The 25,167-nt window shown below is 37.1% G+C and overlaps 1 protein-coding gene across 4 annotated transcripts in view; it reads left to right on the top strand.

Annotated features, from left to right (window-relative positions):
- The first annotated feature begins 496 nt into the window (after positions 1 to 496).
- Positions 497 to 25,167, top strand: part of DNAJC24 (DnaJ heat shock protein family (Hsp40) member C24) — a 62,039-nt gene continuing 37,368 nt past the window's right edge. The window contains exons 1-2 of one of the 4 annotated variants that reach the window (XM_055301064.1): positions 497 to 572; positions 1,756 to 1,899. In XM_055301064.1, the coding sequence (XP_055157039.1) occupies positions 1,789 to 1,899 (111 nt within the window). In that variant the 5' untranslated portion in view covers positions 497 to 572; positions 1,756 to 1,788. The other 3 variants (XM_055301065.1, XM_055301066.1, XM_055301063.1) reach the window with 3 other exon arrangements.

Raw genomic sequence — 25,167 nt, 5'->3', positions numbered from 1 at the left:
AAAAAAACACGAAAAAAAAAAAACCCAAACTTCTATTTGTATAGGTTTTCTCATTTTCGAGAGAGAACATTCTAAGGGAAGCGTAGAGACAAGGGAGGAATTGGGACTCCCCCTCCTTCACATCCCTCCCATCCCCCTTCCTCCCCCCCCCCCCCCCCGCCGGAGGACCGTCAACAACCACAGGAGGACGGAGAGCAGCGCTGGGGAGGGTAAGCCGAGGAAGCCCGGGGTGGGGGTGTTTGTGTGTGGGGGGGCGGGAAGCTCGCTGAGGGAGACGAGAGGCGCCACAGTCGCGGGGCCGGGGCAAGAGGGAGTTAGAATGAGGCGAAAGACACCTTTTTCCGCGGCTCGGTCACTTACAGGTAGTAACTCCTTGGAAGCGGAGTCTGGTTACCATAGCGACGGCGTCCCGGAGGGCGGAGCGCCCCGCGCGTTCGGTGCCTCGGCCACAAGGGCTCGACTAGAAACGTGGTCACGTCAGGGCAGTGACTTCCGGCGGAAGGGGAAGCCGGTTCCGGGTGCCGGCCGCCTGCGGGCGAGCAGTGGGTGTGATAAGGACTTTCGGAAGTTTGGTAAGTTTGGTACCGAGGAAAGTCGGGAGACGGTATAGCCGCCGGTGGCTGGGCCGTACCGCCGGGATGAACACGGTGGGTTCCCAAGTCCCCGTTTTGAGCCCCCGCATCCGGCCTCTTGAAGTTCGCGGCTGTGGGAAGAGGCGGCCTGGTTTCTGGGCCCCTGGCGAAGTCTCTTGGCAGGTGTGGAGCCTGGAGCATCCTCCCGTGAGCACTTGGGGGAGTTCCCTGCGAGCCCCGGGAGCCGCGGGACTCCTGCCTACCTGCCCAGCCGCCTGCTGCTGTCCCTAATCTTCTAAGGTAATCTGGAAGAAATGTGGACTGGAAGGACGAAGGCGGGATGCTCCCAAATTCACTTGCATTCTTTGCTGTCTTGTTTTTTTTGTTGTTGTTTTTTTTTGTTGTTGTTTTTTGCTGTCTTGTTTTTGCTTCAAATATATATATATAATATATAAATATATATATTTGGGGCATATATATATAAATATATATTTGGGGCATATATATATAAATATATATATTTGAGGCAGATATATAAATATATATATTTGAGGCAGATATATAAATATATATATTTGAGGCAGATATATGTATATTTTTTTATTTTGTAAACGTTTATTAGATTCCTCTATGGTGTTTAGTGAGTATGTACTATGTGCGGCTTTTCCCGTGAGACCAGCGGAAATATCTTCTTAGAGGTCACGCCCCGCTCGCTTTCGTTTTTGGAATTCGGTTTTCTTGATGCTGTTGTGATTCATTAATTTAAGGTATAAGCGGGGACGCCGTGGTGGCTCGGCGGTTGAGCATCTGCCTTGGGCTCAGGGCGTGACCCCGGGGTCCTGAGATCGAGTCCTGCATCGGGCTCCCTGCAGGGAGCCTGCTTCTCCCTCTGCCTGTGTCTCTGCCTCTCTCTCTCTCTCTCTCTCTCCCATGAATAAATAAATAAAATATGCAGAGAAAAATTTAAGGAATAAGCGTATATCGTGAAACATGTAACACATTTGCCTTACTTGCCTGTATACTTATACATGAGATTCTTGAGGCGTTTTAAGTGAAAACACATGCTTCATCAGATTTGCGTTATAATCCTGATTTACTTAACTAAATATTAAAAAATTTACGAAAGTACTTGTTTCTTTGAACCAGCAAACTGTAATGAGTGGTCATCAATATTTCTATTCAGCTGATCTGAGAAGACCCACTTCTTGTTCGATGGATGATGGCATTTGAGCAGATACCAAAAAAGGACTGGTACGGCATTTTGGGGGCAGACCCATCTGCAAGTGTGTCAGATCTAAAACAAAAGTATCAAAAACTCGTATTAATGGTAAGTGTTTTCTTGCAGATTTAAGTCATGAAGGAAAAAGGCTTGTTTGTTGTTGTTGTTTTAATGTGACCAGAAATGTAGGTTCCCATAAAATGAATATATAATAAATATCAAAGCAGAAATTAAGGTATTAGTGTGGTTTAATGAAAGTTTCAGTAATATTGTAAAAAAAATTTTTTTTAATTTTTTTTTTTTAAATTTGAGCGGGGAAAACATGGTGGTTTGGAACAGTCATGATGGTTGAGTTAGAATCCTGATTCTAACTGTGGGAACTTGGGACATTTTACTTTCCTATCTATGTGCCTCAGAGAGGATTAAATGCAATAGTCCATGTAAAGTATGTCATAAGCACTGTTAGTACTCAGTGGCCACTAGCTACCTGTGTCTACTGAGCACTTGAAATGTGGCTAGTCTAAAATGAAATTTATTTATTTTATTTTATTTTTAAAGATTTTATTTATATAGTCATGAGAGACAGAGAGAGAGGCAGAGACACAGGCAGAGGGAGAAGCAAGCTCCATGCAGGGAGCCCGGGGCTCCAGGATCACATCCTGGGCTGAAGGCGGCACCAAACTGCTGAGACACCCGGGCTGCCCTAAAATAAAATTTATTACAAACGTAAAATACATTTGGAGACTTAGTACAAAAAGAGAATACAAAATAATCCGAGTTTTATGTTGAGTAAATTGAGGTGATAATTGATTAATATTGAGCTGATAACGTTTTGAGTATATTGGCTATTTTGCATATTTTGTACAGTAAGTATTTGCATACAGTAATAATCAAAATGAATTTAATCTTTTTACTTTTTTATTATTTTATTTTGTTTTTTAAGATTTTTTTTTAATTTATTTATTTGTGAGAGATTCAGAGAGAGAGAGAGAGGCAGAGACATAGGCAGAGGGAGAGGGAGAAGCAGGCTCCATGCAGGGAGCCCGACTTGGGACTTTTTTTTTTTTTTTAATTTTTATTTATTTATGATAGTCACAGAGAAAGAGAGAGAGGCAGAGACACAGGCAGAGGGAGAAGCAGGCTCCATGCACCGGGAGCCCGATGTGGGATTCGATCCCGGGTCTCCAGGATCGCGCCCTGAGCCAAAGGCAGGCGCCAAACCGCTGCGCCACCCAGGGATCCCCCGACTTGGCACTTGATCCTGGGTCTCCAGGATCACACCCTGGGCTGAAGGCGCGCTAAACTACTGGGCCACTGGGGCTGCCCTATTATTATTATTACTATTTTTAAAGATTTAATTTATTTATTCTTGAGAGACAGAGAGAGAGAGAGAGAGGCAGAGACACAGACAGAGGGAAAAACAGGCTCCATCCAGGATCACACCCTGGGCTGAAGGCGGAGCTAAACCGCAGAGCACCCCCCCCCCCCCCCCCCCCCGCGGCTGCCCTGCTTTTTACTCTTTTAACATAGCATATGTGGCTTACGTTATAGTTTGTGTTGTCTTTTTTTTTGAATGGTGCCAATTTAGGCCATTTATACAGTTTTACACATGACTGCCCTTCTTTGGTGAAATAAGTTATAGTATTTATAAATATATAGTTTTTTTTCTGGGCTGTTACTTTAATTTTTTTCTTTTTTTTTCTTTTTAATTTTTTTCCAACCTATATGTTGGTGTTTCTTAAGCCAATGTCAGTACTCTATAGTGGTCTCCAGTTAACTCCGTTTACAAAAGGGGTAGAGGACCATTACTTATATAGCTTTAATTTCTATAGTTTTTTCAAATCTATGAGATTTTTTTTTTTAAATCTATGAGATTTTTGCCAAAATTGTTAGTCTCTGTTGTGAGGGATGCAGAAATTTTACTGGAATGTATTAATATCACTTTAAGTAATAAGTTGGCTAAATGGTGTTAAGATTTCTCTCAGCAAAGTCGAGTTGACTTGATTGAAATTTTTTTCTTGGTGCTGAATCATCCTTGTGCCACATATGACTACTGGAGAAGTAGACTGGGTCTAGATCATGCAGGCCTTGTAGGCCATGTTGGCCTTTAATTTGGCATCGAGAAGCCATGTACACTTATGTGGTAGCATCAGTCAAACACCAGGGTGAATGAATCATTTTGCATACCCTTTTGTGACATATCAGAGTTACATTTGCTCTAGATCTTCAACATTTGATGCTATTTCTCTCTTTGTTCTATTGGGGGTTTCTCAATTTTGCCCTCATTGACATTTGGCTCATGATAATTCTTTATCATGTGGGGCTGTCCTGTGCCTTTTAGGATGTTTAGCAACATTCTAGATGCCAGTAACAACTGAAAATGTCTCCTGGGGGTAAAAATGCCCACCTCCCCATCCTATTAAGAACCACTGCACAATTATGTATTTATAGTGATCTCTCTTTGGGGTTTTATTTTGTATTCTCTGATAACTAATGATTTTAAGCACTTTTGAATGTTATCACTAGCCATTTGTATAATTATCTTTTCTGAAGTGTCTTTAAAAAAAGTTAAGTGTATTCTTGATCTTGTGTATACGCTGTGTATATTTTCCCTAATCTATGGCATGCCAGCTCATTTTCTTGGTGTTTTTTGATGAGCAGAATATTTTTATTTTGATGAAATACATTTTATCATGTCTGTTTTTTGGTTCATGCTTCTGTGTCTTCTTTAATGAAGGTCATGAAAATACTGTTTTTCTTCCTCTCTCTTTTTTTTTTTTTCCTGTATTGGTTTTACCTTTAGACCTGTGTTTTTTTGTATGTATGGTGTGAGGGGGAAGGTCATGTTTTTGTTTTTCCCTCAATAGGGATATCCAGCTGTTTGTTTATTGAAAAGATTTCCTTCTCTGAATTGTATTGTCAATGTCTTGGCAGTGGGAGTCTATTTCTAGACTCTATTCTGTTTGCTATATTTGTCCTTTTACTAATACCTCCGCCTTGATTATTGTAGGTTTATAGTCTGTTTCAAAGTCACACTGAAGTTAAGTTCTCTAATTTTATCCTTCCTTTCAGGTTTATTTTGGTTACTTTAGTTTGCTTGCATGTCCATAAAAATTTAGGATGAGCTTCTAAATTTCCATTTAAAGAAATCCTGCTTGAATTTTAATTGTGACTATATTGAATATATACTCATTTGGCAGAATGGACAGTTAACAATATTGATTTTTTAAAATTTTATTTTTTGGGGATCCCTGGGTGGCTCAGCGGTTTGGCGCCTGCCTTTGGCCCAGGGCATGATCCTGGAGTCCCAGGATCGAGTCCCACGTCGGGCTCCCGGCATGGAGCCTGCTTCTCTCTCTGCCTGCGTCTCTGCCTCTCTATGTCTATCATGAATAAGTAAATAAATCTTTAAAAAATTATTTTTTGGATATTGATTGGTAGCATATAGAGTTTATTTTAATTTTATTTATTTTATATTTATTCTTAAAAGACTTTTTTTTTTTTTTTTAATTTGAGAGAGAGCGAGCAGAAGCATGGGGAACAGCAGAGGGAGGGGAATGGATGTCAGCAGGGATCCCGACACCCAGGTGCCCATATTTTATTGATTAGAGAGAGAGCAAGTGAGAGCGCGTTCAGGAGTACCCAATGAGAACGTGGTGGGGGAAGGGCAGAGGAGAGGAGAGAGAATCTCAAGTGGACTTCTTGCTGAGTGCAGAGCCTGGCTGGTTGTAGGGCTTGATCCCAGGATCGTGAGATCATGATCTGAGCCAAAAAAACCAAGTCAGCCACTTAACCACCTGAGCCACCCAGGCACCCCAGAAATATATTTCATTTTCATATACTGATTTTGTATCCCACAGTCTTGCTAAATTAGGTGGTAAATACTCAGCAGTGGAAATACTAAATCATATGCTATTTCCATTTTTAATTTTTTGCAGAATCTCCATACTAGTAATTATTTCTTATTTAAATGTTTCATAGAATTTACTAGTCAAGTCATCTGGGCCAGAAGTTTTCTATGTGGGAAATTTTGTAATTATGAATTTAATTATTTTTTGAGGCTACAGGGCTATCCAGATTTTGTCCACATAGGAAAACAACAATGCTGTTTTTATTAAAAAATTTATCCATTTGATATAAGAAGTCAAAGTTATTATCATGATGTTCATACCATCCTTATTGTCTTCTTATTACTGAAATATTTGTAGTGATGTTTTCATTTTCATTCTTTATATTGGTAATTTGTGTTTTCTATTTCTTTTTTCCTGATCAGTCTTGCTAGAGGTTTATCTGTTTTTTTAAATCTTGGCCAGGAACCAACTTGTACTTTGTTGGTTTTATATTGTTTGTTCATTTTTCTTTACTTGGTTTCTGCTTTTAACTTTGTTATATCTCTTCTTCTGCTTGCTTTTCTTTTTCTAGCTTATTAATGTAGAAAATTACATCATTGGTTGTACACCTTTCTTTTCATACATAGCTATTTAAAGTTATAAATTTCTAAGCTTAAAGTACTCTTTTAGCTTCATTATACAAATTTGATATGTGTATTTTCATTATCATTCAGTTCAAAATATTTTAAAATTTCCTCTGTAACAGTTTTCTTTGATCTGTGGAGGTATATTGGAAAATACTTGGGTATCTTTCTATTATTGATTTCTAATTTAATTCTGTTATGGTTAGAGTGTACTTGGTATGATTTCATTCCTTTGAAATTACTAACCTTTTACATCGCCTAGCTCATCTATCTTGGTGAATGTTCTCACGTACTTGAAAAATGGGTGTTCTGCCGTTATTAAGTATACTGTTAGTGTCTATTAATTAGGTCAAGTTGATATTGTTCAAATATTCTATAGCCTTACTGATTTTTTTGTCCATTTGTTTTATCAGTTTCTGAGAGAAGGACATTTACACCTCTTAACCATGATGGTGGGTTTGTTTATTTTTCTGTTAGTTTTTGTTTCAGTTATTTAGGATCTTCATTATTATTAGGGGTATGTAGATTTAAGATTGTTATCTCTTCATGAATTAGAACCTTTGATCACTATAAAATTACCCTTTCTATATTTCACAGTATAGCCACACCAGCTTTCTTATACTTAGTGTTTGTATGATTTATTTTTAACCATCCTTTCACTTTCAGTCTGTCTCTTTTATGTTTTAAGTGTATTTTGTTTTTATAGTGAATAATTGGGACCTTAAAAGAATTCCAACCTGTCAATCTCTGCCTTTTGTTGAGGGTGTTCAGTCCATTTAGGCAAAACGATTACCATAGAATAGTTCACATCCATCTCCTCACAAGGTTGCCTTTAGCTGTGTGGTAAGAACGTCTAAGATGAAGGGACTCTCCTAGCAACACTCAAGTATACAGTTGTTAATGTATTCACCATGCTATATACTAAATCCTCTGAACTTACTCATCTTATAGCTGCAAGTCTGTATTCTTTGACCCAACATCTCATTTTCCCCACCCAGTATTTCATTTATATTTGATGTAATAATTGACAGTGTTTGGGTTTAAATCTGTAATCTTTCTATTTTACCCTTTGGATTTGTCCTGTCTGCTTTTTGTTCCTCTATTTTGCCTTTCTTACATCTTTTGGGTAAATCAAGTATTTTTTTTTTATTCTACATTATTTTTTGTTGAATTTTTAGTTAAGCTTCTCTATGTGTTTTTTTGGTGATTTTTTTCTAGAGATTATACTATAAATGTAATCATTTAATTTTTTTATTATTTTATTTACTTATTTTTAAAGATTTCATTTATTTATTCATGAGAGACACACACACACACACAGAGAGAGAGAGAGAGAGAGAGAGGCAGAGACACAGGCAGAGGGAGAAGCAGGCTGCATGCAGGGAGCCTGATGTGGGACTCAATCCCAGGACTCCAGGATCAAGTCCTGGGCTGACGGCAGGTGCCAAACCGCTGAGCCACCCAGGGGGTCCCTGTAATCATTTTTAAGTTATCACAGTTTACCTTCAAAAAAATGTTGTACTTCACGGTGTAAGAACTTTACAACAGCACACTTCCATTTACTATCCCCCTTCCCCTTTGTTCTTACTTTCAAAGACAAGATATGCTGTAAATTCTGTAGTTTGATGCTCTTGTAAATATTTCTATTCAATATTTTTTAAAAAGATTTATTGGTATGTATGTGTCATATTTATTTTTTCTGATGTTTCTGTGTGGTGTTACTTCCCATCTATAGACTTTTTTGCCTTCATTTTGGAAAGATATTGTATTTCCACTGGCTGGAAAGATTTTGTATTTCCACTGGCTGGAGAACCCCTGATTGACAAAATGTTTTTGCTTTTGATTTTTTTCTTTAATTAATTAACTAATTAATTAATTTATTTATTTAGTTTTTATTTATTTATGATAGTCACACACAGAGAGAGAGAGAGGCAGAGACATAGGCAGAGGGAGAAGCAGGCTCCATTCAGGGAGACTGATGCGGGATTTGATCCCGGGTCTCCAGGATCAAGCCCTGGGCTGAAGGCAGGTGCTAAACCACTGAGCCTCCCAGGGATCCCTGTGATGTGCCTTAAATGTGTGTTTGTGAGAGGTTGTGTTTATCTTTCCTAGGGTTAACTGAGTTTCTTGGATTTGTGGTTAATGCCTTTCTTTCGCTGCTTTTGGAATATTTTCAGCCATTATGTTTTCACGTTTTTTTTTTTTTTTCCTGCTCCATTCTTCCTCTCTTATCCTTTTGGGATTCTAATTACATATATATTGGATTGTGCCATAGTTACTGGATGCTCTGTTCTTTTTTCTTCTAGTCTTTTTTTCTAGTTTGCATAATTTCATTGACCTCATCTTCAAATTCTTTGGTTTTATTTTTCCTCTACTATCTGTAGAGGTATTTGCTGTAAACTCTATCTGCTGATAAACTCATTAAAGAAATTCTTTTTTTTTCATTAAAGAGATTCTTAATCTTTTTTATCTAATCTTCATATCTTGGATTTCTCTTATCTCCTTTTTTATGTAGTTTTCCTGTATCTCCCATTCTTTTCACATATACTATGTACCACTTCCTCTAGCTCATCTACTATACTTAACTGTAGTTATTTTAAAGTTCTTGTCTGATAATTTTAACATCTGGGCCATCTCCGGACATGGTTCTATATATCCTTTCTTGATGGTGGATCACATTTTATTGCCTCTTCACATGTCTTACCTGTTTTTACTGAATGCCCAAAATTGTGAATGAAAAGTAGACAGGGATGTAAATACTATCTGTATTTCTAGGCATGGGCATGCCCTTCTGTAAGGCAGCTTGTGTAAGTTGTGTTGTCAGTCTAGTCTGTAACAGAGCTGAGATTTTGTCTTGGTTGTCATTGCTTTAGTGATTCGTTTCACTGCAGGCTTCTGCCGACTTGAACAGGATCAGAGCCAACCCTTTAGTAGAGCTCGAGTCCTCAGGATTTGTCTCAGCTCTCCTGTCCTGTCTGTAGACTTCAGCAGGACTCCTACATGTGAGGAGTGGTCTCTCAGGTCTCTTTAAATTTTTTTTTTTTTTTTTTTTTTTTTAGCTCTGGATGACTGTTTCCTGGTATTCAGCATGAAGTCTGTATTCTGTGAAGGTTTGCTCTCATGCCCTTCACTTTTAGTGGGCCACTTGTCCCAGTGTCTCCTTCCTAGTGAGCACTTGAAAAAGGCCAATGGGGTAGAATTGCTGAGCAGGTACAGTCTCTGTACATTTGGGGTGTCTGGGGACTCTAAATTGTCATGCCAGTCTGTAGTCAGCTTTTAAAATTGATTAAAAGTTTGTTTTCTTCTTATCTGTGTCTCTGTTGGCTTCTTGTTCCCTCTGCTTTGCCAAAGATAAAACCAGTGATGGGTTTCCTCTCTTTTGGGGAGGGTCTTTTCACTTTGAATTTGGGTTCATTGGGGTTTTCAGTTCCCTATTTAAAAAAAAAATCAGTTTGTATGATATGTGGCTGGTTCTACTGGATTATTCCTATCAGCATTAAAATGTACCATTATTTCTCTCATCTTTGGAAAAAAAACAAAACCAAAAACCCCACAACCTTTTTCTCAACCCATTTCTGCCACTTGTTGCCCCAACCCCAACCCAGTGTTGTTCTTTGTAGCAAAAACAGTATTTCAAAATGTTGTCTCTATGTCTCTATTTCCTTTCTTCAATATCTCTCCTCTTAACTCTTTTAAACCTACTTCAGTAAGGCTTCACTCCTACCACTACACTGAAACTGCTTTTATCAAGATTGCCAGTGATACCTCTAATGGGAAAAAACACAGTCCTGTGCTTTTCCTTTACTCACACACAATTCTTTCGTCACCAGATATGTGGGTATTCTACATACCAAGCAATTTCCTGCAACACCAGTTGGATTTTCTATTATTCACTTCAATTTTGATATTACCTGGAGATGGCTTCGGATCCAATGAAATTAAGGGCTTACTCCCATATAAGACTGCCCTCACTTGAGATGTCAATCACAAGTCCAAGTTTGTCATCTGTACTTCTGACTGACAGAACTTTTAACTGAACCCCTTATAAATTAGTGTTCCCAGACCCCTTCCTTGAGTTTGATAATTTACTAAAATGGCTTACAGAACTCAGGGAAATAATTGTTTATCAGTTTATTGTGTAATAAAGGATATGACAAAGGATACAGATGAACAACCAGATGAAGAGGTACATATTACAGGAGCTTCTGTCCTACTGGAGTTGGGGTTTGGGATGTACTACCCTCCTGGCATATAGATGTGTGTGTTCACCAACTCAGATACTTTCTGAACCGTGTGCTATTGGGAATTTTATGTAGGCTTCATCGAGTTGGCATGATTGGTTGTTAACTCCATTTCCATCCTCGTTCCCCTCTCTGGAGAATAGTGGGTGGACTTGGAAGTTCCAAGCTTCAGATTATGGCTCAGACTTTCTGGTGACCTGCCCCCATCCAGCAGGCCAGCAAGAGTCTCCCTATTAGAACAAATCACCCAGTCACCTAGGAGATTCCCAAGGATTTAAGAATTCTGTGCCAGAAACTGGGGGCAGAGACTTGTATATACATTTTCTATTATTTCACAGTATACATGTTGCTAAAACCAGTGGTCAATACTTAGTCTTCATTTTGATTTATTACTAAAATGACAATTTATCCTGCTTTTCTCAGAGTAGTTGTAGTTTATGTCTGTTGTCCTGGCATAATTAATAGCTCCCTTTTTCATTTTCTGAAGTGTCAAAGTTTAAATTGTAAATTTATTTTATTTTATTCTTTTTGTGTAAATGTATTTTAAAGAGATTTTTTTTGTAGTTGTATACAGTTGTGTAATCTATTACAACAATTAAAATATGGAACAGTTCCATAATGCTAAGAAGTTTCTTTGTGCCTTTTGATTCCCTGAGGCCTACAATTTTAATCAGCTGGGCAGATGATTCTGGGGCACAGGTGGCTGTGGGACCACTGTACAGTGTTATGGTACCTGCAAATGTGAGGAACTGAAGTCTCAGGAGCGTTAAAGTGAGAAGAAGAAGAAAAAAAAAAAAGATACTTAAAAGGAAGAATGATTAGCCTAACTGTCTCCAGATAAGCTTTGCTCTACTGGTCCTTATGGAGAGATGGAGTATGGAGGAGAGAACTTTTCAGACCAAACTGAGTTAAAACAAAACAAAACACCAGAATTTCTTCTCCTAACTTGGTTTCTTCCTAAGCCACATAGGGCTGAAGGCTTCTGAGCAAAGTTGGTGTGGATGGCTGGGGAAATTGCTTTGGGATAGAGAAGTATGGCTACTAGGTACTTTCGGTAAGCTGTTGGAAGCACCTTTGGAAAGGGGGTAAGACACTGTTGCTGAGTATTCCAAGGAAAGGACCTCTTCCTCCAGGCAGACACCACTTTGTTAAGTGATAAATTTACAGTGTCAACCCTACGTATATAACAGCAGCATTTGCTATGACATTCTTCTTTGGTTAGTTTGTTGGTTTGTTTATTTATCTATTTATTTTTTCTTTTCTTTTTTCTTTTTTCTTTTTTTGGTATATTTTCTTCACTTGTTTTCTAGGACATGATATTTTCCTAATTTACCCCCTCTAAACTATCTCTGGAAGGTAGTAGGTACTCAAAATAATATTTATTCAATGAATAAACTGTATGAATGTAGTCATTTTTATATTTTAATTCCTGTTGATGATTTTAATTTTTTTTTAAGATTTTATTTATTCATGAGAGACACAGAGAGAGAGAGAGAGGCAGAGACACAGGCAGAGGGAGAAGCAGGCTCCACGCAGGGAGAGAGAGAGAGAGAGAGAAAGAGAGAGAGAGAGAGAGGCAGAGACACAGACACAGGCAGAGGGAGAAGCAGGCTCCGTGCAGGGAGCCGGAGGCGGGACTTGATCCTGCGTCTCCAGGATCACGCCCTGGGCTGAAGGCACTGCTAAACCGCTGAGCCACCTGGGCTGCCCCTAATTTTGTATTTTTTATTTCTAATAACTGCCTTTGTACTGAGTTTCCTTTTGTATGTGTGTGTGTGGACTCCTATTGCTTTAGGGATAAAATATCTTTCTAGGGTTAATAAAGTTTTATTTTTAAGGTTTCTTTGAACTTTTTCTTCTTTTTTTTTACTCTTCCTTTTGTTATATTCTTTTCACTGTATTTGGTGATCATTAGTCATCTCTTCATCTTTAAGAATGAAGTGTTATGAGGTGCCTGGTGGCTCAGTTAGTTGAGCATCTGTCTTCATTTTGTGTCATGTCCTGGGATTGAGCCCTGCATGGGGCTCCCTGCTCAGCAGGGCACCTGCTTCTTCTTCTGTCCCTCCTTACCACTGCCCCTCAAATAAATACAAACCTTTTTTTTTTTTTAAAGTGAAATATTTTACTTTCTGCTGCTTCATTATTAGTGGATAGGAATGCAACAGATTTCTGTATGTTGATTTTGTATCCTGCAACTTTGTTGAATTCTAGTATTTTGGTGGAGTCTTTAGAGTTTTCTATGGATAGTATTGTGTCATCTGCAAATAGAGTTTTACTTCTTTAGCAATTTGAATGCCTTTTGTCTCTTTATGTTGTCTAACTGCTGTGGCTAGGACTTGCAGTACTACGTTGAACAGAAGTGGTGAGAATGGACATCCTTGTCTTGCTTCTGACCATGGAAAAGCTTTCAGTTTTTCACCATTAAGTATGATGTTGGCTGTGGGTTTTTCAATAAGGCTTTTATTATGTTGAGGTATGTTCTCTCTAGACCTATTTTGCAGAGGGCTTTTATGATGAGAGAAATAGAAAATGATGCAAAGAAATGGAAAGACATTTCATGCTCATGGATATATTTTTCTAGGTATGTCTCCTGAGGCAAGGGAAATAAAAACAAAAATAAAAATATTAGTACTATATAAAAATAAAAAGCTTCTGCACAGTGAAGAAATAGCAAAACTAAAAGGCAGCCTACTGATGGGAAAGGTATTTGCAAATGATATATCTCATAAGGGATATCCAAAAATACATACAGACCTGTTGCAACTCAACATCCAAAAAAACCCAAATAATCCAGTTAAGAAATGGGTGGAAGACACGAACAGACATTTTTTCAAAGACACACAGGTAGCTAGCAGACACATGAAAAGATACTTTACATCACTTTTGCATCAGGGAGATGCAAATCAAAATTGCAATGAGGTATAACCTCACACATATCAGAATGGCTAAAATCAACAGTACAAGTAACAACAGATGTTGGCAAAGATGTGGAGAAAAAGGAACTCTCTTGCACTGTTGGTGGGAATGAAAACTGATGCATCCACTCTGGAAAACAGTATGGAGGTTCCTCCAAAAATTAAAAATGGAATGACCCTTTGATCCAGTAATCACACTACTGGGTATTTGCCAAAAGAATACAGAAACACTAACTCAAAGGAATATATTCACCCCTATGTGTTTATTGCAGCATTCTTTAAAATAGCCAAACTATGGAAGCAGCCCAAGTGTCCATTGATAGATGAATGAATAAAGAAGATGTGGTGTGTATGCACAATGCAATATTATTCAGTCATAAAAAAGAATGATACCTTGCTATTTACAACAACATGGATAGTGCTAGAGAGTATAATGCTAATAAGCAAGGAGTTCCCGGGTGGTTCGGTTGGTTAAGCATCTGCCTTGGGTTTGGGTCATGATCTCAGGGTCCTGGGATTGAGCCCTATGCTAGACTCCCTGTTCAGTAGGGAGTCTCCTTCTCCCTCTGCCCCTCTTTTCTGCTCATGCATTCATGGTCCCTCTTATGTAAATAAATAAAGTCTTTAAAAAAAATTTCTAAGTCAAATAAGTCAAAGTCAAATACCGTATGATCTCATTTATAGGGGGATTTTAAGAAACAAAACAAATGAACAAAGGAAAAAAGACAAACCATGAAACAGACCTTTAATTATAGGGAACAAATTGATGATTACAAGAGGGGAGTTGGGTAGGGGGATGGAGATTAAAGAATATACATCTCATGCTGAAAAATAAAATGATACAAAAATTATAAAAAAGAATGAAATGTTCCAAGTTTATTTGGAGGTTCCTGTGTATAACTGGGGGCTTTCATAAGGTAGACTCAATTATTTTGTTGGATGACCCAAATGTCATCCAACAAAATACAAAATACAACAAAATGACAGCATCTGAATCCATTTCTGAGAGGGGAATTATCAGATTTCCTGCCTGGGAAGATGGGAACGTGGGCTCATATTGCTCCATGTGTTAACTTCCCCTTTTCCTTTTATTTTCAGTGCATTTCTATGATGTATCTCCAGAACATTCTCTGATTTATCTCCACACAGTAAATCTCTGATTTTCTTCTATGGTAGGAGAGAATAGGTACCTGGCTTTGTGATGAGGAGGAGAGCTGGAGGTCTGATTATATCTTCTAAAGTCTATCCAGTCTTTCTGTTGTTAGTCTTGGTCCTCAGCCCCTATCTCAGAGGTACTTAAAGCCTTCAGTTCCTCAGTTTGTCTGGCCTCTTTGGGAATGTCTTGCCTCTTAATTGTCTCGTACTTCAGACTTGGGTTTCACTTTTCACTGAATTGGTGACCATATGTTCATCAATTATCTTTTTTTTTTTTTAAGATTTTATTTATTTATTTGACAGGGAGAGAAAGAACTCACACAGAAGCAGGGGGAGTGGTAGGGAGAGGGAGAAGCAGGCTCCCCACTGAGCAAGGAGCTCAACGAAGGGATTGATTTTAGGACCCTGGGATCATGACCTGAGCCAAAGGCAGTCTCTTATCTGACTGAGCCGCCCAGTTGCCCCAGTCAGTTTTCTGTCTTCTCAAATTTTGGTGTCTCCCAACTGCTTTTTCTCTTCTCTGCTCTTATTTGTTCTTATTCATTTATGCTTTTGCCTTTAAGAAATTAGTATTCCTTTACTGCTATTGTAGTGGAGTTGTGGGAGGGAATATGGATAAATATATGTATGAATTTGTCATTTAGTGGAAGCCCTGAACTATTTTCATTTTCCTTTAGGGGCCAGATACCCTTCCTCTGCTATGTGCCTTTGCATTTGCTATCTCTCCCTGAAGCACTGTGCCTCTTCCCCTAACTTAGCCTACTAACTCTTAACTCACCATCTCAAAACCATCTGAGTTTTAACCCCTGATCCCCACGTGTCCCCCTTCCATGTTCATACCTTCCCTGAGTAGAAGTGCATTTTTGTTATTTCTCTAGGACAGGAGAGATATAGCCAGCAGGGAAGGAGAATGAGGGTAGCTAGAGTATGATAAAATGTCTGTTCCTGTGTTTCCTTTTAGAAGACAGAAGAGACTTGAGCATGTTTACATTTATGGGAAGTAGCCAAGAGAAGGCTTGGGATTGAAGTTATGAGAGAAAGACAGTCATTGACAGAAAGCAGAAGGGGATGGGATCAGAAACGTAGATAGGAGAAGGGAGGAACCTGTCTCCATTGTTATAGGAAAAAAGGATGAGAAGATGGATACAACAACAGGTTCCCTTTGTCAGTTTGGTTACAGGAAGTCAATGAGCTCCTATTTGGTAGCTTCTTTTTTTCTCTGTGAAGAAGACAGTAGTTACCTGTTGAGAGGTGAGAAAAGAAGTGGAGCAGCAAATTATAGGAGAGAGGATTTTAACTGGCATTATTCTGAGAAGGCTCCCTATAGGTAACTATGTATGCTGATAGCAGCAAAAGTCTCAACCAACAGCTAACAGTACAAAGGGCATCCAGAACTGTAAAGAAGCACCAAAACAGCCTACCATCATGGCCTCCTTTAGCCTGGGTTATGGTGACTTCAGTCCTTGTCTTACAGCTTAGCACAATAACTTGTAATTATAGCCATGGGTTAAATTATGTTTAGTGCATTCTGTTCAAGAAGACAAGGAAGTATGTAGTAATAAGTATGTAATTGGTAGCATGTGTATTGTCCTTTATGGATTGTACTTCATAGTTTGCAAATGCTTTCTTTTGCTTCTTTATCTGATTTTATCCTCTCGGCAGTCCCATACGGTAGGAAATACTATCCCCATGTTTGCAGTTGAGAAAAACCAAGGCTTAGTTACAGTTAAGTGGTTTGTCTGAAACAAAATTAGTAAGGGGTAGAATTTAGACCTGATCACATACTCTCTCATAATTGCTCTCCAGAAGGGTTTATAGTTGTTTAAAGGCATCATTTTCTGTGTTCTGGATATCCATGGAACACCTCATTCTTGTACAGGTAATGAAGTATTACAGAAGGTCAGACATAATTACTACTGTTTTAATTTTGAAGGGATCTAGATTATATATGGAGTGAAACTTCTTTATTCCTTTTGTATAAATTTAGTTTCTGATAGAGTTGAGGAAAAGAAAATTATAAGGGGAAACCATAGTATTTATTATGTTTATCAGATTTTTTTTTCAAAAACAGACTTTAAAGTTTATATTCTTTCTAATTTGAATTACTTGTTTTCCCCTCAGTGTGTGTTTTTCAATAACGTCCCAAAACAATTGGGAGAATAAAATTACATTTGACAAATACCATTCTGTATCTAATTTTGTAAAGAGGCACATTTATTACATGTACTTTTCCAAGTTCAGAAGACTTCGAATTTAACACCTCCTACATAATTAGTTGTTGGGATAAAATATTGCTAAATCATAGGCTGGTAAGTTTACAATGCATGTTGATTTAGTAAATACTGTTTCCTTATTTCAGTTTTTTAAAAGTAGTACTTATTCAAGGTTCCAATTCTGAAAAAAATTTTACTGACTAAGATATTTTAGAATCCTTTAATAAGTATAAATAGATTTATAAAATTGTAAAGTGCAGAATTAGCCTGAAGATATTTATTTCACATACCATTCAGTCTGTTGCCTAATAATTTACTATATAAAAATAAGGGTAACTGAATCAGTATTTCCCAGCAGCATTTTATTAATAGGGATTTTACTAGTTAATAAAAGTACATTGCCCTTGATTTCTTCTTACGAACCATTTTAAAAAATATGCTTTAGTTTTCGACTAATATAAGTTAAATAATAATCCATTGCTGTGAAATGGTGTAGGCCCTAGAATGATTAGTTATATTCTCATAGTTTTTGTCGTTTATGCATGTGAAAATTGCTGTTTACAAAAGATAAAGCTTCCCCCCAAAAAGCTTTGTCAAATTGAAAACTGGGGTCTTTTCACATTGATGTTGATAATATTACAGGATACCTTTCAACTGGAAAAGAATTATTGTGTTGGAAAATTATATGCTGCTGTTACAGTATGTTCCATAATCTTAAAGAAAATCCATGTAATTTGAGGCAGGAGTGTGCAGGGGAGGCTCTTACTCTTAATATTGGAAGGGTATAAAATGCCACTTAATACTTATGTGGGTATTCAGAGGTTCTCTTTTGATTACAAGTGGTTATATATATAGATTAGCATTAAGCTAGTTATGTAATACATTTTAGAATCTTTGAAAAAGAAGGTAGAAAGGATACCTGTGTTGGAGGAAAATTACCACAATTGAAAAGAAGAGAGCTAAGGACAATTCTTGAAACAGGACTTTTGCCTGCATTACAAAGCAAAGTGATCTTGATTATAGGAAAGGTGCTTTGGCAGTAAGAGAAATTTTGTGAAAAATCTGCGGGTTTTGTAAGTAAAAATCAGAAGAGTATAACTTCCAATGAACATCATAATTTTTGCTAATGTGGTTGTCATCTGGGTGTCACACAGATGCAAGATGTTTAACACAGGCATCTCATGGAGACTATTATTTGTAGATGGTAGCAAGGTTCTATCATATATCTACTATTATACTTCTTATCTAGTGTAGCATTAATATTGAGCACTGCAGTGTTTTGTCATGAATAGAAATAATTGTGCATATTTTATGTGCTTATTTTTTTCTTATCTATTAATAGATTCGGAAGTAGAATTTAGTGATTCATCAGTTGCATACAATACCCAGTGCTCATTACTTCAAGTGCTCATCTTAATGCCCATCACCCAGTTACCCCATCCCCCCCATCTCCCCTACAGCAATCCTCAGTTTATTTCGTAGAGTTAAGAGAGTTAAGAGTCTCTTAAGGTTTTTCTCCCCATTTTCATTTTATTTTTCCTCCCCTTTGCCTGTGTTCATCTGTATTGTTAAGTTCCATGAGTGAAATCATACGGTATTTGTCTTTCTGTGACTTATTTCGCTTAGTGTAATACCCTCTAGTTCCATCCACGTCATGCAAATGGCCAGATTTCAGTTTTTTGATGGCTAAGTAATATTCCATTGTATATGTCTACCACATCTAGTTTATCTATTCATTTGTTAATGGACATCCTGGCTCTTTCTATATTTTGGCTATTGTGGGCATTGCTGCTATAAACATTGGGGTGCAGATGCCCCTTTGAAACACTATGTTTGTAACCTTTGGATAAATTCCTAGTAGGGCAATTGCTGGTTCATAGGGAAGCTCTATTTTTAACTTTTTGAGGAACCTCTATACTTTTTTCCAGAGTGGCTGCACCAGCTTGCATTCCCACCAACAATGTAAGAAGGTTCCCCTTTCTCTGTATCCTCACCAACATCTGTTGTCTCCTGACTTAATTTAATTGTTTTATTAAGATTTTATTTATTTATTCATGAGAGACAGGGGGGCGGAGCAGAGACACAGGCAGAGGGAGAAGCAGGCTCCATGCAGGGAGCCTGTCCTGGGGCTCCATCCCGGGTCTCCAGGTTCACGCCCTGAGCTGAAGGTAGCACTAAATTGCTGAGCCACTGGGGCTGCCCTCTCCTGACTTAATTTTAGTCATTCTGATTGGTGTCAGATGGTATCTCATTGTGGTTTTTGTGGATATTTTCTTTAAGAAGGTAGGGGACTGGGTCATATTTCAAAAAAAAAATGTATTTTAACAAGTGAATAAAGAATTTAGTGCAGAGTTTCTTTTCAGTTCTGGAGATGCTATTACCCATCATGTAATATTGTACTATTCAGAAAACCTGTGCTTTTCTAAATTAAAAAGAAAAATATCTCAAAGGCAGTTGGTTGATTGTTAGCTAAATTCATCATGTTTTTGCTGTTTTGTTAACTCCTTTATTGTGGATGCTTGAGGTATATAGGGCTGTTTTAACCCAAATTGAGTATCTCCCTACTCTTGCCCTTTGTTGAAATTTCCCTCTTCCCTCTATTACTACTTCTCTTCGAACTGTTTCTCATTACTCTTACTGCTCTAAAGAGAGTCATTATTTCTTCTGCCTTTTTTTTGGCTGCTGTTTTTCTTTTCCCTGTTTTATTTTTGTGTCTTTTCTTTTGCTGTTTTTTTCTCCTGTGTATCTTTGTCATTATTTGGTTTACAAAAGCCATTGTCAACGCATGGAAATGCAACTTTCTTCTGATTTTGAACTTTGGGGGATGATATTACATTCACTTTTTGATTCTTCTGGTTGTTTGTTGATGAGCTTAGAGACATTTTGTAAGAGAAAATTTTTGAGATAGAATATTGCCTTTGCAACAATTAATCCATGAAGTAATGAAGACTAGAACCATTCATTGTATTAGTATTGGGAGTAAAATGGAAGAGAGAGGTAAAAAAGAATATAGAGGCAGATTCAGTCACTGAATATATCAGGAAATGGAGAGTTGAAAATGAATTTGTGATTTTTGAGTTTAATCTTAAGGAGGCAGGTGATTTTCTTAGGTAAGTAACATTAAGGAACAGAAGAAGAGGAAGTTTTCTGGGGGAAAGATGTTTGGTGTTTAAAGAGCAAGTTGAGTGTGATTTGTCAGGGGAAGATTTCCACTTACGAGGCCATGTAAAGATTTCCAGTTGCTAGGTGGGAGTGCAACTATAACTCAAGAGAGGTCAAGGTGAAAAGCCATACATTAGGCATTGACTCCACAAGATTTACCCTAGCACTGAGGAACTGGGAATATAGTATGTTTTGGTTTCCCAGAACAGAACCTTAGGGAATGGTTCTTCATGAAGAAACTAAAAAGTGGTGGCTAGAGATAGTAGTAGTCTAACAAGGAGAGTGGAATATTACTACAGTCAAGGAAAAAAGAAGGTGTGGCCAACAGTTGCAGATATTGTTTAGAGTGGCCAAGAAGGCTGCTGGCTGAAACAGAGTCCATTAGATACAGCAGCTGAAAACATTTGGCAACTATGGAGAGCTAAGCAACACAGAATAGCAGCTGAAATTACATAGAATTAGTAGACTGTCTTAGGACCAATCAAATCCCCTTAAAATCACAACTTGATTAACAGCCTTAACTAAATGTTTTAAAAATTGAAAATTGGATAAATTGGCTCTACTGTTTAAAAGGATACATTATCTGACCCAGTGCATTATTTAATAGAAATGAATGAAAATTACACCAGAAATTTGGTGGAAGATGAAAGATGGCAGTGTGGTGGTGTGGAAACCTGAACTTTTACTCTGCCTTGTTACTAATAAATGACATAGACTTTTCCCCAGTTCCTGGGGAATATGAAAATAAGTAATTTAAGAAGCTCATCACTGGGTACGATATGTAAGTGATGAATCACTAAATTCTACTCCTGAAACCAGTATTACACTGTATGTTAACTAACAAGAATTTAAATAAAAACTCATCATAGAATGTGAAAAAACCAAGCTCATAATCTTAGATACAGATTGATCCTTGCTAGAATTGGGGATGGAGGCTGGATGGAATGGATGAAAGTGGTCAAACAGAACCAACTTCTAATTAGAATATAAACCTTGGGGATGTAATGTACAGCATAATGACTATGATTAGCAGTACTATATTGTATACTTGAAGAGTTGCTAAGAGAGTAAATCTTAAAAGTTCTCACCACAAACAAAACAATTCAAACAAAAAACTGTGTGAGATGAGGGATGTGTCTAATTTTATTGTGGTAATTATTTCACAATTTATAAATATGTCACATTGGTATTACTCCGCCATTAAAAAGGTGAGATTTTGCCATTTGGAATGATGTGAATGGAGCTAGAGAGTATCATGCTAAGTGAAGTAAGTCAGAGAAACATATATACCATGTGACTGCACTCATGTGGAATTCAGGAAACAAAAAAGATAAACATGGGTGGGGGAGGAAAAAAGAGGGGCAAACCAGAAAACAGGCTCTTAACAATAGGGAACAAAGTGAGGGTTACTGGAAGGGAGGTGGGGGGGGATGTGCTAAATGGGTGATGGATGTTAAGGCACTTTTTGTGATGAGTGCTGGGCATTGTATATAGTATATAAGGGATGAATCACTAAATTCTACACCTGAAACTACTATTACACTGTATGTTAACTAAGTGAAATTTAAATAAAACCTTGAAAAAGAAAAATACATTACATCATCGTTGTGTACTTGAAGGCTGTGTTATGTTAATAACATTTCAAAAGCTGGGAGGAAGGGAAAAAAGAAATTTACCCTCTCTTACCCTTCCTATTTCTGCTAAAATCATGCACGTCCAAGTAGGGTATGTCTTAAGTCATACTAACTTCATGGGCCAGAGTTTCATTTGTAAAAGGGTTGCTTGTGCTGTTACTTTTTAAAGCCTGCTCTGTGGGGCCCCTGGGTGGCTCATTGGATTAGACGTCCAACTCTTAATGTCTGCTCAGGTGAGATCTAGCTCCATGTTGGGCTCTATGTTGAGTGTGGAGCTTGCTTAAGGTTCTCTCTCTCCTTCTCTGCCCCCTTCCTCTCCTACTTATGTTCTCTCTCTCTCTCTCTCTCAAGCCAGCCAGCCAGCTTAGAATTTGTTTCTTCTGTAGTTCTTTTGTATATCTTCAGGTGTCATCTAGTTGACTCCCTGGGTCTGAGAATTTTTTCCTAGTTTATCATACTGTAAGTAACTTTCTTATGGTAATCCCAGATTGTTCTGTTGATTATACATGCCCTCTAGATAGAAAAAAAAAATAGTGTTGGGACTGCTGTGATAATCTGTCTCCAGTTTGTCATGTGTTTAAGATAAATATTCTCTTCACAGGCTTGCCTGAAATTCTATCACTGACAATTCTTTTAAAATTTAATCTCAGTATAAGTGCCTCATAATTTGTTTTTGTAGAAAATGAAAGAAATAAATCTCAAAATAATTTTCTAATTATGATCTGACTTCTGTAGCTGATAGAAAAATCCATGAAGGAGTCATTTAGGGCATTGTTATATTTATCTCAGAGCCTACCTTAAAAAAATCATAGAATTTCAGAGATTCTGACTAAAAGAATTATAGAAAGTCAGAACATGAAGGGACCTTTGCTACAGAAGACTGTTAGATTGGAGAAATGAGATTATTGACCACAGAAAGGTTGAACAAAGATACATGCTAAATACTCAAAATCAAATAATATGACGTTATAGATAAAAAATTATTTTCAAAACTTGTGTAAAATGATAATGTTAAAGAAAAGTTAAAATGGGGTAAGTAAATATTTTGTTTTAAAATACATTTACATTTAGAATTTCCTGATGATTTGGTGTATATTGTTTTCAGTTATGCCAAGGTAACAAAAAAAGAAAAAACCCAAAAGACATTTTGTCCAGTGCTTCCCAAAGGAATTAATACCACACATTTGTTAAAGTGTTGAAATTCACTAGAGTATTGTTGTTCCACTTTTTCTTTTAAAATAGCTAGAACTTTATAATATTCTTAGGATATATTTCTTTTAGGCATTAAAAATATTGAAGTATAATTTGTATACAGTGAAATGTACCTAGTTTAGTAATGAGTTTTGATGGACTATTCCTGTATAACCACTACCACCATATCAAGATACAGGACATTTTCATCATACCAGAAAGTTCATTTATGTTCCCCCTTCTTCCCTAGGCAACCATGAGTCTACTTTAACTATCACTATAGATTTCTTTTGTCATTGTTATAAGCACTAAAAATTTCTTGATGTTTTATTTGGACTTTAATCAACCAAATTGATTATGACTTTTAAAGAGAGATGAATTTATATAACTTTTATCTACTCCTAAAGAGTTAACCTTATTATAGCATATTACATAATATGCTTTCCACAAAAATGCTGTATAAGAAGTCTGGTTAGCACATTTGGGCTATGTTAGAAGTGAGTTGCCTGGGGTTTACATGTTTTACAAATAGTAATTCATCTTGCAAGGTATTCATAAACCATGCCATCTGAGATAAGAAACACCTTTAAAATTTGTCTTAAAGTTAATCATGGATTTTAGCTCATTAATCCCCTTTTACTTGTTAAGGTTATTTGTGTTTTGACTAATTTTTCCTTTATTTTCAAATTAATTTATTCTTAATATTATATAAATATATGCTTAAATTATTTTCTATGTCACAAAATTAACGCTGTTTTGCCCACGTTATGTTCTAATTAAAGATCAAGTAGATTATTAAACTCAGTAATAGAATATAAAGCCTCTTCTCATACTTTTAGACTTTTTTATTTTTTAATTTTTTTTAAATTTCAGACTTTTTGACATACTGACTGCAAATTGAGCACCATCCTTGGTACAGCTTATGGATAAGATCTCTCAGAAAAGACTGTCTTTCCCTAAAGCAGCTTAAACTAAACATTGCCTTTTCACTATTTCAAGTATTCAAAAATACAAAATATAATTCTTACATTCTCAGAAGTTGGTCCAAAAAATTTTTTTTAAAGAATTGTGCTTTTCAAATTAGTTATGTATGGATTCATATCTGTTTATGAGGATTGAAACAATCTGGGTTTGTCTTCAGTTGTTCGTCCCCTCATTCAACATTTGTTAGAGTTAGTACCTACTGTATTTCTAGGCATTATTCTAGGTGCTTTGGATATAACAGTTTATTGTTAGGAAGAAGACACATGTTTAGTATCTAGTATAATAAATGCTATGATATATACAAAATATAAATTCTAAAATGTAATTGTCATAGGGAAGTCTGTTTAGAACAGTGATTCAGAGTCCTGGTTTTGTATCTTTTTGTACTGTCTTTTTTTTTTTTTTTTTAAGGATTTTATTTATTTATTCATGAGAGACACAGAGAGGCAGAGACACAGGTAGAGGGAGAAGCAGGCTCCCTGTGGGGGGCCCCATGTGGGGCTCAATCCAGGACTCTGGGCAGATGCTCAACTGCTGAGCCACCCAGACATCCTTTTTTTTTTTTTTTAATATTTTAAAATTTTGTTGTTCTGTCTTTGAATCTCACCTTTGTTGTTAATGATCTGTGTAATCCAGGAGGATTAATTTAACCTCCCTCAGCCTCGGTTTCCTAATCTGTGAAAATCAAGATAAGATTTTTCTGGTTCTTTTTTTTTTTATCAAGATTAAATGAAATAATGAGTGTAAAACATCAAGCCAATGTCTTGCATGTCATGGCTTATTTATCATCATCACTAGAAATTATGCCCAAGATGCAATTAGAGCCATATAAAAATATAGCATTATGCTATGCAAATTTAATTATTAGTGTTCAGCTTAGAAAATGTTAAACAATGGTAAAATTATATTTTGGATGTGTGCTTTTTATCAGATATTCATTACTGTATGTGTTAAACACACACACAAATTGCTATATAGAGTTGTAATACTTAAAATTACTGTACTTAAAGGAAAACGTAAAGAATTTCAAGACTAGTTTTTTTTTTTTCTTTTTAAGATTTATTTATTTTAGAGAGTGAGAGCATGAGTGGTGGATGGGACAAAGGGAGGGAAAGAGAGAGAGAATCCTGAAGTGGACTCCTGGCTGAACGCAGAGCCCAACATGACTCACGATCCTGAGATCATGACCCAAGCTGAATCAGGTGTCAGACGCCGAACCAACTAAGCAACCAGGTGCCCCTTCAGTGTAGTTTATTTTTATTTTTATTTTTTTATTTTTTAAAGATTTTTAATTTTTTATTCATGAGTGACACACACAGAGAGAGAGAGAGGCGGAGACACAGGCAGAGGGAGAAGCAGGCTCCATGCAGGGAGCCTGACGTGGGACTTGATCCCGGGTCTCCAGGA

Source organism: Nyctereutes procyonoides, unplaced genomic scaffold, assembly GCF_905146905.1.
Source record: "Nyctereutes procyonoides isolate TBG_1078 unplaced genomic scaffold, NYPRO_anot_genome, whole genome shotgun sequence".
Lineage (NCBI taxonomy): Eukaryota > Metazoa > Chordata > Mammalia > Carnivora > Canidae > Nyctereutes > Nyctereutes procyonoides.
Note: the sequence above shows the minus strand (reverse complement) of the source record. Positions and strands in the feature narration are given on the sequence as shown.